Source organism: Hylaeus volcanicus, chromosome 5 (genome assembly GCF_026283585.1).
Source record: "Hylaeus volcanicus isolate JK05 chromosome 5, UHH_iyHylVolc1.0_haploid, whole genome shotgun sequence".
NCBI classification, from domain to species: Eukaryota; Metazoa; Arthropoda; class Insecta; order Hymenoptera; family Colletidae; genus Hylaeus; species Hylaeus volcanicus.
Window position 1 is genome coordinate 9,834,649 of NC_071980.1, and position 14,521 is coordinate 9,849,169.

Below are 14,521 nucleotides of genomic sequence, written 5' to 3' on the forward strand. Positions count from 1 at the left end.
CATAATTAATACATTTCTTAGCTTTATAACACTCCAGTATATCCTTTAAATATAATATTTGAACATTTATTTGCTTTTATTTATTTGTATCAATAATATTGAATTATTTTCATTAGAAACTTGGGCGTTTTGCCACCGATGGTGCCACTAGTTTAAATGATGTTTAAATGATAAATTGGCATAATCACGCAAGCGCTGACCATTTTATTATTTCCTACACTTATTATATAATTTTATTTCAAGTTAATTATGAGAAAAATGTATTATACGAAAAGTTTGCGTTTCGATATACGTCTACCAATAAGGGAATCCAATATGGCGCCGTAAGCAATCACACGTCAGATTTACGTTTACAAATCTAACAATTTATACACTGTCAGTGTTTCTGATTGCTTGTGCGTAAGCATTTTACATTGCTACGTCGAAGATAGAAATATGTCAGACGTGAGAAATTGGTTCAATTCTTTGCCAATATTTACGAGATATTGGCTGTTGTGTACAGCCGTTTTTACGTTAATCGGTAGATTCGGCCTAGTTAATCCGAGTTCTCTGACGCTCTCATACGATCGTTTTATAAATAATTTCGAGATTTGGAGAGCAGCGACCAGCGTTTTCTTCTATCCGCTGAATCCAAGTACAGGATTCCATTTCTTAATCAATTGTTACTTTTTATATAATTACTCGTTGAGGTTAGAACGCGGGGAGTACGATGGACGGCCAGCAGATTACTGTTTCTTACTTTTGTTCAATTGGATGTGCTGCGTTGTTATAGGACTTACAGCTCAATTTTACTTTCTTATGGATCCTATGGTACTCAGCGTATTGTACGTTTGGTGTCAATTGAACAAAGATGCTATCGTTAATTTCTGGTTTGGTATGTGCTCTATAATGGACTTCCTATATATTCTGTATTTCTAACGAATCATTTTAATTGTATGTTTTAATAAACCTACAGGTACGCAATTCAAAGCCATGTACTTACCATGGGTACTGTTCGCATTCAATCTTATTATTTCTGGAGGTGGAATGATGGAACTATTCGGTATTCTAGTGGGACATCTTTACGTATTTTTGAAATTTAAATATCCTCAGGAACTTGGCGGGCCTGAATTATTGAATACACCGAAAATTCTCGAATCTTATTTTCCGCCTCAAAGAGGGTTTGGAGCTGCTCCTACACAAAGGGCGCAATCACAACCTGCTAGAAATAGATTTGGTACTCATAATTGGGGAGGAGGTCATGTTTTGGGAAATATGTAAATAAATGTAAGAAAGCTATTTTGTGTTATAATTTTCTCATATATTATTCCGATTATATTTATTTGTCTATGACGCAATGTTAAAGTTACTTTAATTTTATCGATACATCCTACAAAATTTCTTAACGATAGATGAATGTCCTATTTTAAATAAGAATTTAAGATATATATAAATCACGATTCTCTATACAGCATATGCGGATAACGTGTAAAAAGTTATCTTACTTGCAATTTCATGATCGAATTTTATTAAGTAAATAGTATTGGATAGATTGTTAAGCTAAAAAATTTTTATTTACGTTCATCGCACTTATTATTTCATACTATCTGAATTATTAACTAGAATGAACACGAAGATGCATTAAACATTAAAAATATGTTTGTTTGATAACATAATATTTAAAAAAGGAGAGGAAATTTATATTTAAGTACAACACTCGTGATTTTCAAATCGGTTTATTTTTTCTCCTTATCACAATTCTGAAACAATGAAAACAAAACTTTCAAAATCGACGTGTTATGTGTGCATCGTATATTACACGATGATTTATTTTTGAGGTTTTCTCCTCAGTAGCAGATATTCCTGACTATGTGCAACAATACCCCAAAGCATTATTGCAAGTAATCAGGTGGATGGGATGCTAACCCCTACCAAGAGCCCAAAGCAAACAATTTTCATCGAAATATAAATTTTTAAAACATCATATCAAATAGATTTCAATGTATCCACAGAATTGATGATCAATAGAATTACGATGAAAAGTTAACAATGAGCTCCGAACCTACCGTTATCACTCGTCGGGAACTTGTAATTCTCCAGCATTAATGTCGTCGATCAGTTCATGTGGCGGTCTGCCTTCTACCGTGCAACCAACCGATTGACAAGTTCCTAGTATTTCCTTAACAGTTCCGCTAAGATATTTAGACATAGATCTTGGCCTCATCGTACGAGCGATATCAAGAATATCGTCGAACGACAGATTTCCGCTGTGCTTAATATTCTTTTGTCTTTTGCGATCTCTTGGGGGTTCTTTGAGCGCCTTAATAATCAAAGACGCAGTGGATGGGACCACCGAAATAGTAGCTTGCCTATTTTGAATAGTTAACTGCACTGTAATTTTCAGGCCCTTCCAGTCGCTGGTAGCTTTGGCGATGTCGTCGCCAACTTTTTTGGGAGACTGTAAATATTATTACATACGACGTTAATATCTACTGCCAGCCATAAAAATAGGTTTGAGAAAAAAATTAGAAAAAATGTTGAATTTAAACTTACCAAACCAAGGGGACCAATTTTTGGAGCTAGAGACGAGGTTGCACCCACTTCGCCTCCCACGCATCGCAGATATACTATGGAAATTAATGAGTATTAAATTCTATGTATATATGTATGAAAATGTTGAAAGTCGAATATATACCTTTCTTAACTTCGTTAGGATCGAATTTGGGAGGCATCTTTACTGTTGGCGTATAAAAACTTAAAAAAATAAACGCAGATGGAACACGATATGTGGCTCGATGCTGCGAACGACGTGACCACGCGACAGATCACGTTCTAAAAAGGCGGAAAAGGTTATGAACACCGGATACATAGCATGGGGTAACATAAACTATGTAATGTATGAACGAATAGCAAAATTGTTTTCTCGAATTTCCTCTAGTGATCGAGGCGACACCTTCTCGTTAACGACATAAGTTTCTGACTAGTTGTCGATTCATCATTTCCTTTTGTTATAAATTATAATAAATTTGTATTATAACTTATAATACAAAAAGTATTAGAAAATAAGATGAATTTATATCTTGTCCAGATAGCAAGTCTAGACCTGCGACGCAATAAAACAAAAGCTCCTGAATACATATTCGATAGTAGTATCGAAATAACTATTAATATATATTAATGATAAGTCTGCAGTGATAGGAATCAGTAAGAATAAACAAATCAATGTATCGAATAAATTAATAGAAATATGTTCGTATCTAGAGACATCTACAATCAGTGTAAGAAGTATTCGTACAGCAACCCATTTAAAATAAATGATTCCTGTAGATGAATACTTATTACACTGACTGTAACCTCGATGCGATTGGTTCAAAGGAAGTAGAATCTCGTTCTCACAAGTTTTTTTTCCTTTTCTGGTAATCCGTTACAAAATTAGAGTATCGTTCGAATTGAATAATTTTTTAAGAAATTATCTGGACAGAATTTAATTGAAATTTTGAAATACATCCAAGCAGTACGCGTCATAAAATTAGAGAAAAGGACAGACATAATAGGAAACGAAGGATAAACGTAACGATTGATTTTTAAATAGGAATCTTTAATAATTTTATACAACGTTCTGATATCAAAATATAAGTAATATTTATAATTAGCATGCAAGACGAGATTAGTAAATAACAACATGATTAAAAATACGTATTTAATGCAGTACTTTTTATATGTACATTCAAATATACACACAATAATCGTGACTTATAACATTGAAATCGTTTCTACCTCGCCGGTAACAGCAATAGCTTCAATTTCGATCAGAGCTCCCTGGAACATTTTATAATTGCCATTAGCAAATTAAATTATAATTATTTATAGTAGATAAAGTATGTATCATATCGTACCATAGGTAATTTTCCAACTTGATATGTTGATCGGGCTGGGAAATTTTCCTTAAAAACTATGAAAAAAAATTAAGTGAAATAAGTGAATATCAAATATTGGATGACATTACGTTCAAATGCAATACAATTAATTTAGTCTTACATTCTTTATAAACTTCGTTTATACCAGAAAAATCGTTGATATTGTTTAACAGAATCGTGGTTTTAACAACTGTAAATAAATTAAAGATGAACGTTATTATTCACAGTTTATAGCCTATATTGACAATATCTGTTAAAAGTATAATTTTTTACGATAGAATTATAAATTAAACCGAGATTTGGCTAGGTTTTACTTAAATATTATGTTCTGGACATTTCATTTCGTATAATATATATTTTTTTTAATATAACCTTTGTTATAATCAGATCCAGCTTCTTTCAAAATATGTCCCATATTCGTGAGAGCTTGACGCGCTTCAGCGACAGCACCTCCTTCAACGAGTCTTTGACTTTTAGGATCCATACCAAGCACTCCAGATAAATATAAAGTACGGTCTGCAAGTACTGCTTGGCTGTTTAAATAAAATTTGTCTATATTAACAGTCGACTGTTTACTTTGTACCGTGAATCTGATATTTTAAATTATATTCTTAAGTAATGGTAACAATAATTAAGGAATTCAATAATAATATACATATAAATTTCACTCCTTACTTGTATGGGCCAACAGGTTTTGGGGCCAATGAAGATGATATTATTCTTCGCACAATTTTATTCGATGCCATGATTACCTTTACTTAGGTTGAAATGTATTCACTGTAGCTTGAATGTAACTGCCCAGTAATTATGTATATGTTCTTTATATAGCTGCACTTGGCGTCAGATAAACCTTTAACCTCTTATCAGGACAATGGTTATCATACATAACTTATCTACTTTACCTAACTTTTTCTAATGAAGATTTTTCATACAGTTATTAATTCAATAATAATCTACATATAAATATATATTCTATACAGCATTTTGTTGAACAATCAAGATTGTAGTACATTCAAAGAATTAATTCGTTGTGAAATATAAAATTTTAATTTTGTAGTAAACTTTATTCAAGCTAAATTCATTTTTGAAATAATTGATTTTCAAGATCGTACATTTGTGCTTGATTAAGTTGTTTTAACCTAATTTGAAGTCGACTGTGTTAGAAACATCGTTAAAAAAAAACAAATAAGAAAAAAGTTATTTCAGTATTTAAAATTCGAAGATAAATGGCATCACGAAAACTTCATTGGTGCGTTTCTTGTCTTATAAATAGTTTTATCAAACATTATTAACTATTTGAAGATATCACGATAAAAACTGCGGTTCTTGTGTTTACGAAAAATTCTTAATGCATATTTGATTTCGTATATAGAAATAACAGAGAATTGCAACGAATACAATTACCAAGTTTTATCGTTAAAAAGTATTTATTTTATAATTTTGTTCACAAGAAATCAATTTACTGTCTTTTGTACGTACACACTATGATTTTTATATCACCTTGTATTATTGAAACATTCTGTTCTATACATTTTCTTTTTATTAAAGAAACAAAATAATATTATCAATTTATAAAACTACTTTATTAAAGTTACGTGATCAAAGAAAATTATTTCGCGATAAGTTTGAAAAAGAAATATATTTTTTTTTAAGTATCGTCAAAACTTCGTAACCAACACATCAAATTTACTTACTTTTATATAGTTTAATGTACGTGAAATATAAAAAAGAACAAAAATTTCGTATATAGTCCGCAAAGAGAATAAACTATAACTAACTAACAAAAATTTCGTATATTAAATTTTGCTTAATAAACCGATGAGAACGAGGTTTTTACAGCACAGTCATTTTTTTTATTATATATATATATATATATATATGTATATATATATAATATTTATACGCGCGTGTGTGTGTTTATATATGTATGTACTTATGTATGTATAGAGCGTTTGCACACCGTTCGAAGTCCTTTCTAAGCACAACAAATATTACAGTATGTTTTATTGATGACAATGTCTATGAATCAAGAATGATTTGTAACGGTCTTGCGAAAATTTCAGTGAGCAGCGTTATTGCGTCGACCGCGTCTCTTGCGACTTCCACCAGTAGGACGGTTTGATGAGGCCCATTGTTCATAAAAACGCTCAGCTTCTAACCATTCTTGATATTTGTACCACCATTCTTCCCACTTTATGTAGTCGTCTAAAGTAAGGTGTCGAAGGTATCCTCTCGCTTTATAATAATCGTATCTAACACGTACATCGTCCCAACATTCGAGACCTCTCGGCCCTTGTGCTAAGAGCGATTCAGGATAATGTCCTGGCGGTGGAGAATCGTATCCTAATCTCGCGATTCTTTCTTCACCCTCTATTACAACTTTCATTGCATTTTCTCCATCCTTAGTTATACGCATGTTTTCCATGTCTCGACGATCTACGCTCCACTGTGCCATTTTACCAAAGCTGAAAGATGATTTCGTATTTCTTTTTTATATCAAAAGTGTTACGATAAAATGAATTATTTATAATTCGTAGGTTCGGCTGAAAAATAATACCGTTCTGATAACGTCATCCTAGGCGGGCCCACGTGCGACGTAGTGGAAGAGCTATCGCTGTCTTCGCTGGGCGAGGATTCAGGAGGAGGCCTGATCATTTGCGCTGGTCCGTGACTCGAATGAGTTTTCTCTACCTTTACCGGCTTACGCATCTGCACAAGTTCAATAATTACATATTGGAAATAAAAGAATACACGAGTACGACTAAAAGAATACGTGAAATGTATGTGAAAAATATGTTGTAAATATTACAGAACCGTGATTCATAATTATTTACACGAACAAAGCATGTTTTACCAATGGAATTGGATCTGGGACCCGTGGATCTTCAGGGATTCTAGCGTGATGCTGCTTTTCTTTGCGTCGAACTTTGGCTTCTTTTTCTTTAATCGTTTTGTAGTCTTTTTGATGACGCGGCGGAGGTTGTGGCGCGGGTGGAGGTGTGCGTGGACGCGGCAAAGGAGGTGATCGCGGTCTAGTACGGGGTGGTATTACTCGAGAACTCGACGGCACTACTTCTTTCGGATGCGGCCGAGTTCGAACCGGTGTCAGCGATCTTGAACGCGAACGAGAAGGCTGGGCAATGCGGCGTCGTTCTTTCGGCGAACAAACGCTGCATGACCGATCAGAGCAAGTACTGCCTGTACTTGGACTGCGCGCGGGTCTTCCTCGGTTATGCGATCTTTCGCGAGGCGAACACGGACTTCTAGTTCGAGGACTACGCGGTCTTGGGCTATGAGGACTCCTAGGTCTAGGACTTCTCGGACTGCGAGGATGTCCCCTGCTGGGTTCTCCGCTTGTCGTCCCTCCAACGTACAACTCCTTGTATCCGCTGTGTCTCCACCTGTTCGGGTCTTTTTCCTCTACCTCCAAAAGCTTCTTATTCCAATAACTTGATCGAGACTCGCGAGCTTTCCGCATTACGCTATCAAATTCTCTCCGCTTCCCAGAATTTTCTCCGTGTGGTCTGGGCTGCGATACATTGGTATCCATCCGTAACTTACTAGAGCTGCTACCACTACCGCTTCCTCCTCTTCGTCTATCATAGTCCCGTGACATTCCTGCAACAAACGAAATATTTCTGGCATTTTACAATGTATAAGGAAAGAACGTAAAATGTGTGTAAAATATACGTTTATATTTCGTATTATATATATTCCACATAAAATTATATTAAGAACGGTAATTAATAGGCACGGACGCTATTTTATAGTTATTCAAATGCAACAGATACTCTCTCCCACCTGCCCTTCGATTAGTTCGCTAAATCGTAGCGCGATTTCTTCGAAATACATTAAATATATTTACCTTACAGATGTGTTACACTCGAAGACACTGGAGGAGCGTAAACACTGCTGATCCGAACTCCTGCGAGATCAGTGAACACGTTAATTCTCAGAACACGACAGAACGGCCATAAAGATGATAATACGTCGGATTAATCGCCATGAGATTCGCTAGAAGAACCAGTGCTACTCGTCCTTTGGGTCGACTGGCCTAAGTTAAAAATTCTATATGTCACAAATACGCATCATCTGTAGTGGTCAAGCAGGCGGAAAAGTTAGTATTCCCCGATCAAAAGCGTTTCTCAGAATTTGAATTCGCGAAATCCATAAATGTGGTAATGGACATCACCCGTCGCGATGCCTTACCATCGCCATATCTCCGCATGTCCAGAATTGTAGTACGCTTCGATCCACGATCCATAAATGTTGGTCGCGTGGACATTGAATGAGTCGAACCAAATTCAGAGATCGCCTTTCAAAGGCGTGCGTCGCGGCGGCACGCGAGAAACCGAAGGTTTGTCTCGTGTCCAAGTTTTTCGCGCATTATTTTTCATTTCTTTTTTCTTTTTTTTTATATTTCTTTCATCGAAACCGAAGTACGGACAGAGCGCGAAGTTTGTCTCGAGGCATTACCCGGGTAATGCCGTACCGTGCGGCACTCGCGCAGCCGAATTACGTGTACACGGTGTAAACCGCTCGCGAATGTTACACCGACGGTAACACACGGGCGAGAAAATTCCAACGAGCATCGGCGTCGCGCGCAGTCGAAACGGTTTTCTCGTTTATTTCGCGACCGTTCGCGACGTCCACGGGGACGTCGTTGCGCGGAACGTCACCTTTTCGGTAAGCGTCGGAGGACATCTTGTCGCGTACGACTCGTGGCCACACCGAAACGCGACACGGAATTTGTGGCCCGAGTAACGGGTACGTCAAGGTCACGTAAAGGCCCGACCGCGCGATTTCGCGACGATCGCCGTCGGGACCGCGATTCCCGCGACACCATTTTCAGATATTACCCGGGTAACACCTTACCGATGTCGTGAACGAACCTCGAGAATCGCGGAATATCTCAAGTACTGCTTGACGAGATAAAGAGAAAGAGAGAGAGAGAGTCTGAACCGGTATGTACGCGTATAGCCTCCTTCGCTCCTTTCTTTCATTAAAAGCGAAGGTCGGCTCTTCTCGCTTTTTCCATTTGCTGGTACACACCTTTTGCACTATATTATTACTTCATATATATATAATATATATATATATTTATACGTGTATATATATATATTTTTTTTTTGTTTAACGTAGTTTTCACAAAACTTTTACTCGACAGTTAACGCGAATAAATCTAAAACTCTGCGCAGCGCTTGCTGCTAACTCATACCGAAAGCGTCAGAGGCGTTCATTCGCCAGGCACCCGACGGTCACTTTGAAAATCAATTTTGCCCACCCAGTAAGCGTTACTCGTGGAATTTCACGACGTTCACCGGGGCTCAAGAACCATTCGAGACAACGACACTCACTTTTTTCACCGCGGCTACTCGAAAATTTGCATTTTCTGCCGCGAATATCGGTGATTCACTTCCGCGTGACGTTCTACGAATGGAGATCGTTAAGAAGACTTTTCTTGACGAGCCGCACCAAATGCAGAGGATTGCATTCCAAACAAGGTGGACAACAGATGTCGCCGTGGTCATTTTAAGTTCTTCACACACGTAACGCGGTTCCCTCTTGTTCTAGGGGAAACTCACCAGTGATGGACAAAACTCTAGGCTTCGAATAAATCTGAAGTTTACTGTTGTGTTTGTCTGGTTTCCTCTTTTAAACATTTTTCAAGGAAAGGAACGAGACAAACTCATTGGCAAACTTCAGATTTATTCGAAGCCTAGAGTTTTGCCCATCTCTGAAATTCATCAGATTCGACTACCCATTTTCCCCAGTGATGGGGAAAACCCTAGGCTTCGAATAAATCTGAAGCTTACTGATATGTTTGTCTCTTTTCCTCTTTTGAACATTTTCCAAAGAAGGAAGCGAGACAAACTCATCGGCAAACTTCAGATTTATTCGAAGCCTAGGGTTTTGCTCATCTCTAATTTTTATTTTGGGTGCTTTCCAATTGCAATATCCCTAGACACTTTCATATTTTTCGCTATAATAAACTTGTGTTTTCTAGTGACAATAATTATATCATATAAAGTAACATTCCAGTTTTTTGAACTTGGAATTGGTATTAACAGAGGTAGACGACAAATCAACAGCAATTGGTGTAATTACATTTCGTATAAAGATCCGTAGTCTAGTTATATGAAACTATTTCTTGATATATTTTTATCTTAATAATTATATTTAGTGAATAGAAGGTTATCGATAAATTGATATATTCTAACGTAACAAATCCTGATCTAATAACTGCTCGTTACATAGCAACTTGCCGTACATAGGTTATATTAGTAAGTTAGTAGTCAATTAGATTAGTGTCATTCGGTTGCATATAATTCACAATTGTTCAAGATTTTTTTAGATGACATTACGTGTCGTATTACGAAACAGTTTACATTGTTATTCATTTCAACGAAAGCATTCACTTATTTTACTTCGAGATTCAATATGGTCGACTTTCTACTGCAACTGTTTTCTATTGGCTGATCGAGTCAGATCGAGTCACTCGCGTGCTGGTAGTTACTAAATAATGGCAAACGTATTTTGTCTGTCTTTTTAAAATCAAATAGTTTAAAAGAAAAATGGTAATCGCGATCGGATTCGAAGGTAGCGCGAATAAATTAGGTATCGGAATAATTCGAGATAATGATGTTTTGTCGAATGTTCGACATACCTACGTTACACCGCCAGGCGAAGGTACAAACATAACCTTGAAACCCAACAAATAAAAATTTGTATCTGTTGTTTATTAAGATTTTAAAAGTTATGTATAAAATATTTTAAAATTTGTTTTGAAAAGGATTTCTACCTCGTGAAACTGCGCAACATCACAGACTTTATATTCTCGAGGTTTTAGAAAAAGCATTGAACGATGCTAATGTAACGTTAGAAGATGTAGACGTGGTGTGTTATACGAAAGGACCAGGAATGGGAGCACCTTTAACGGTTGCCGCATCGGTAGCAAGAACGGTTGCTCAAATATGCGATAAACCAATGGTTGCTGTAAATCATTGTATCGGTCATATAGAAATGGGACGTTTGATTACAGGGAGTATAAATCCCACCGTTTTATACGTTTCCGGTGGAAATACACAAATTATCGCGTACTCTCGACAAAAATATCGCATTTTTGGTGAAACAATAGATATAGCTGTAGGAAATTGTTTAGATCGATTTGCTAGATTATTAAAACTTTCCAATGATCCTAGTCCTGGTTATAATATAGAACAGTTAGCAAAAAAGTAAGTTGTTTCAGCATAAAAGGATTTATTTATTTATAGATGTTAATTATATCTTATATACAATTTTTTGTATATAAAGAGGAAAGAAGTTAGCGCCATTACCTTATGTAGTGAAAGGAATGGATGTATCTTTTTCTGGTATCTTAAGCTACATAGAAGAACATCTTCCTACTTGGCTCAAGTCAAAGGAGTATACTCCGGAAGATTTATGTTTCTCTTTACAAGAAACAGTATTTGCCATGCTTATAGAAATTACAGGTATCCAGCGTATTATATAAATTTAAAGTACAAACATAAAATAGTATTACATTTCTGGTTTGATGACATTTCAGAACGAGCAATGGCCCATGTAAACTCATTGGAGGTATTAATTGTTGGTGGTGTAGGCTGCAATGTGAGGTTGCAAGAGATGATGGAGGTTATGTGTAAAGAAAGGAACGCGAAACTTCATGCCACCGATGAACGATTCTGTATAGATAACGGTGTAATGATTGCTGTAGCAGGGTTACTTCAATATAAAAGCAGTGGTCATACTTCCTGGTCAGAAACAACTTGTGTACAGAGGTATCGGACGGATGATGTGCACGTTTCTTGGAGAGAAAAAGATAGTTTTTTTTAATAGTTTTTGCTTTGTTGGCTGGAGGGAGCCGCTGGTACGGCCCCCGGGGTCCTCTTGGAGAGAGACAGATAGTGCATCTCTCTGTGTAACTGATAGTGTATACTCTATAAAATATTATCACGACACAGTTGGATTCTCTTTTACTCATTCGTTTTGCCCTGTCAAAAAGACATTGTAGTACATGTTTGTTAATATACGTTTACGCAACAGCCTCCAGATTTTTCTTAAATTAACTTTGCCTAACTCCTGTGCTATGGAGTTACAGATACCATGACGTTTAAAAATATTAAATCTTACCGTGGCTCTCGCACGAAGAAATAATTATTCGCGATGTCGCAAGCTCAAAATGTTTAAAAATTATCGATCTACTCTGAACGAATTGCATCGACTCGAACGGGATCGCGTGATTTCCCGCTTATACACGTTACGTTACGCGCACGCGCAGGTATCGAACAGATTCAAAATTGATATCGAACTACGAGGTTTGCGGAAAGAGGAAAGCGTGCGGCATAGGTGGAGGTCAAGTTTTCATCACACGCAACGATAGGCAGGGTAGCTTTTCAGGAATCGTCGACGCAGGCGCATATCTGGCCGTGGTCCAAATAATACCTCTGTCGGCGACACCAGCAGTTATAATAGTAGTAGAATTCGGATCGTCATTGCTACCGGATACCCAATCGACGTCACCGTTAGTAATCACCAGTTTCGTTTCGATTAGCTCGGTTATTTTCAATTGAAATCTTACTTAAACGTTGAACGTCCGCGTATCGAACTAGCATATGCTTCTAGATGTTTATTTTAAATTGTTTTGCTCGCAAATCTCGCCAGAAACACTTTTCATCTCGCATCGCACCTAAACGGTACGACACGTTACATTTTCCGTTTCCTAATCGATAGACGCGCGATCGTCGATTGCAGCGCTTGGTGTGGAACAAGTGGCAGTACAGTACCCTCGTCACTGTTCGTCACCGATCGTCACTACTCGTCACTACTCGTCACGGTGCATTATTCGTCGCGGTAGCCACGGGCAAGATGTGCTGCTACATCATGGTGCACGTCTTGTTTTCTGGAACGAATGGTGCCCGTGCTTAAAGCAGTGGTAAGTCGCCGAAAAATTGTTTTCCCATCGGTTTTATTCGACTACCTTACGTCTATTTCCGTATAGTAGCTACTTCGTTATAGCATCATACCGGCACGCGTCAAATAGTGTCCCCGAATAACGCGCGTAGAGACCCAGATAACTCGAATCTCTCAGCTGCTCGCTCTTGGAAGTGTCAAAAACGTCGAGGTCTGTTATTCAGTTAAACGTTCACTTCGAAATTCGTCTATTATTAATCTGCCGATGGGAGTTGAAGCCATCTCGTGACAAGATACGAGATCGTGGTAATCGTCGAACAAATTTTACAGTGAATCCCGTGTAAATTTGTTTGCGACATCGAGAGTCTCGTTAAATAATTCCTAGGAGGCTCCGCGACGCAGAGCATTCTTTCAACCTCTTCTTAAAAAAATCGAAAGCAGGACTACTTTTCATTTTTACGCAACATTTAAATCGTTACGTGTCGCGATTACGAAAGACAGACGGAAACAAGGCTGTAACGTTTCCTTTACTTAAAATGTCATCGTGCGATACGCAAAGGTTTCGTGGATTTTCGTAGAGAAAACGGAACGTGGTAAATACTGTCTGTGAATAATCGTTCTTTACTACTGTCCGATATCCATCCATCTTTACTACTGTTGACGCGCGACAGCGTGAATTCGGTCGAGGAATAGTTTTCTATGGTTTGGTTATGGTATCATCCCTCGCGTCAGTGCTCGTCGTGCGTTTCGAAACGTTCGACCGTGTATTTCTCCTGATTTATGTTCGGTTCCGACCACGTCGCGGACTTGGATCCGGGACGACGTTATTAAAAGCAAAGAATTCGAAACCGTTGTATCTTACGACACTTCGGGAATATTTTTGTTAGCCATAGAACATCGTATTGACGCGTAGCCAAGACCCAGTCTCTGTGCATCGAAACAATGCGCGAACAACACGGGTACGAATAAACACGGTTACAGAATAATGCACGCGATCGTTTCGATCGCGTTCGACGTTCGTTCGTAACCTACGAACTGTCAAACGACGGGCCGTGGTTGACGAACGGAACGACCGCCGAATAATAACGAGGGATAATAATTAAATCGATAGCGAAGAACCTAGAGCATACGAACGAACACGGAGCCACCCTGGGATGTTAGAGGGAGAGCTGGTCTGGAATTATGCCACGAAAATGCCATGCTCTGACATTTAAACTCGCTCTTCAAAATATCACGTGACTCGGGAATTAATATTCCCCATTTCTAATCGTTGCTTTTCGTTTTCTTATATGGGTGACAATGCTTTTCACTGAAAAAGTACGAAAATTAATTCTGAAAGTTAAGTGTCACAGAAAGTGAATTTAAATGAAATACTTGAACTTTGATAAAGTTACACAACTAAATGCCACAATAAATGTTTCATTATGCAGTTTTCAGTAGTCTGTAAAGAAAATTTAATCATAGTAGACATTTTCAAGAGTTATTAGTCTGGTAGGGAACGTGTTAATGATATCATTCGTCGTATCAAAAAGATGTCGTATTTCATCGAAGGGGCGAGGTTCAACCAACGAACTAACCCAGACCTAACCCAATTTAACTTATGCATAATCTTGACATAACCTCGTACGGCTAGGCGGGTTTAAAAACTATCCCACCTACTATATCGTTTAGTATTTTATTTAAAGTTATCTAAA

At 37.4% G+C, this 14,521-nt stretch overlaps 5 protein-coding genes and 1 pseudogene across 10 annotated transcripts; 3 read left to right on the forward strand and 3 right to left on the reverse strand.

The window, feature by feature from the left end:
- Nucleotides 1-189: 189 nt before the first annotated feature.
- LOC128876422 (derlin-1-like) lies at nt 190-1,332 on the forward strand. Its single transcript, XM_054122785.1, has 2 exons — nt 190-874; nt 956-1,332. Exons 1-2 carry the CDS (start codon nt 436-438, stop codon nt 1,258-1,260), a joined length of 744 nt encoding a protein of 247 aa, XP_053978760.1. The 5' UTR covers nt 190-435; the 3' UTR covers nt 1,261-1,332.
- A 367-nt stretch (nt 1,333-1,699) lies between these two features.
- Nucleotides 1,700-2,850, reverse strand: LOC128876423 (60S ribosomal protein L12). Its single transcript, XM_054122786.1, has 4 exons — nt 2,675-2,850; nt 2,533-2,606; nt 2,046-2,437; nt 1,700-1,739 (listed from the first exon to the last, which is right to left on the reverse strand). The coding sequence occupies exons 1-3, from the start codon at nt 2,709-2,711 to the stop codon at nt 2,051-2,053; spliced, it is 498 nt and encodes a 165-aa protein (XP_053978761.1). The 5' UTR covers nt 2,712-2,850; the 3' UTR covers nt 1,700-1,739; nt 2,046-2,050.
- An 815-nt stretch (nt 2,851-3,665) lies between these two features.
- On the reverse strand, nt 3,666-4,791 carry LOC128876424 (2-iminobutanoate/2-iminopropanoate deaminase). The gene is made up of 5 exons (XM_054122787.1): nt 4,572-4,791; nt 4,269-4,429; nt 4,018-4,086; nt 3,876-3,931; nt 3,666-3,798 (listed from the first exon to the last, which is right to left on the reverse strand). Exons 1-5 carry the CDS (start codon nt 4,640-4,642, stop codon nt 3,733-3,735), a joined length of 423 nt encoding a protein of 140 aa, XP_053978762.1. The 5' UTR covers nt 4,643-4,791; the 3' UTR covers nt 3,666-3,732.
- A 968-nt stretch (nt 4,792-5,759) lies between these two features.
- On the reverse strand, nt 5,760-9,400 carry LOC128876421 (serine/arginine repetitive matrix protein 1-like). Of its 6 annotated transcripts, none has more exons than XM_054122782.1 (5): nt 9,254-9,400; nt 7,762-7,950; nt 6,751-7,514; nt 6,454-6,605; nt 5,760-6,361 (listed from the first exon to the last, which is right to left on the reverse strand). In XM_054122782.1, exons 3-5 carry the CDS (start codon nt 7,510-7,512, stop codon nt 5,956-5,958), a joined length of 1,320 nt encoding a protein of 439 aa, XP_053978757.1. In that variant the 5' UTR covers nt 7,513-7,514; nt 7,762-7,950; nt 9,254-9,400; the 3' UTR covers nt 5,760-5,955. The 6 variants fall into 6 exon arrangements, with proteins under 6 accessions (XP_053978757.1, XP_053978758.1, XP_053978756.1 ...); XM_054122783.1 differs by having other exon boundaries at nt 7,762-7,821; nt 9,115-9,390; XM_054122781.1 differs by having other exon boundaries at nt 9,115-9,390.
- Nucleotides 9,401-9,976: 576 nt separating this feature from the next.
- On the forward strand, nt 9,977-11,961 carry LOC128877576 (probable tRNA N6-adenosine threonylcarbamoyltransferase). Its single transcript, XM_054124986.1, has 4 exons — nt 9,977-10,586; nt 10,690-11,131; nt 11,211-11,389; nt 11,464-11,961. Exons 1-4 carry the CDS (start codon nt 10,472-10,474, stop codon nt 11,748-11,750), a joined length of 1,023 nt encoding a protein of 340 aa, XP_053980961.1. The 5' UTR covers nt 9,977-10,471; the 3' UTR covers nt 11,751-11,961.
- A 59-nt stretch (nt 11,962-12,020) lies between these two features.
- LOC128877202 (uncharacterized) lies at nt 12,021-13,055 on the forward strand (annotated as a pseudogene).
- The last annotated feature ends 1,466 nt before the right edge of the window (nt 13,056-14,521 follow it).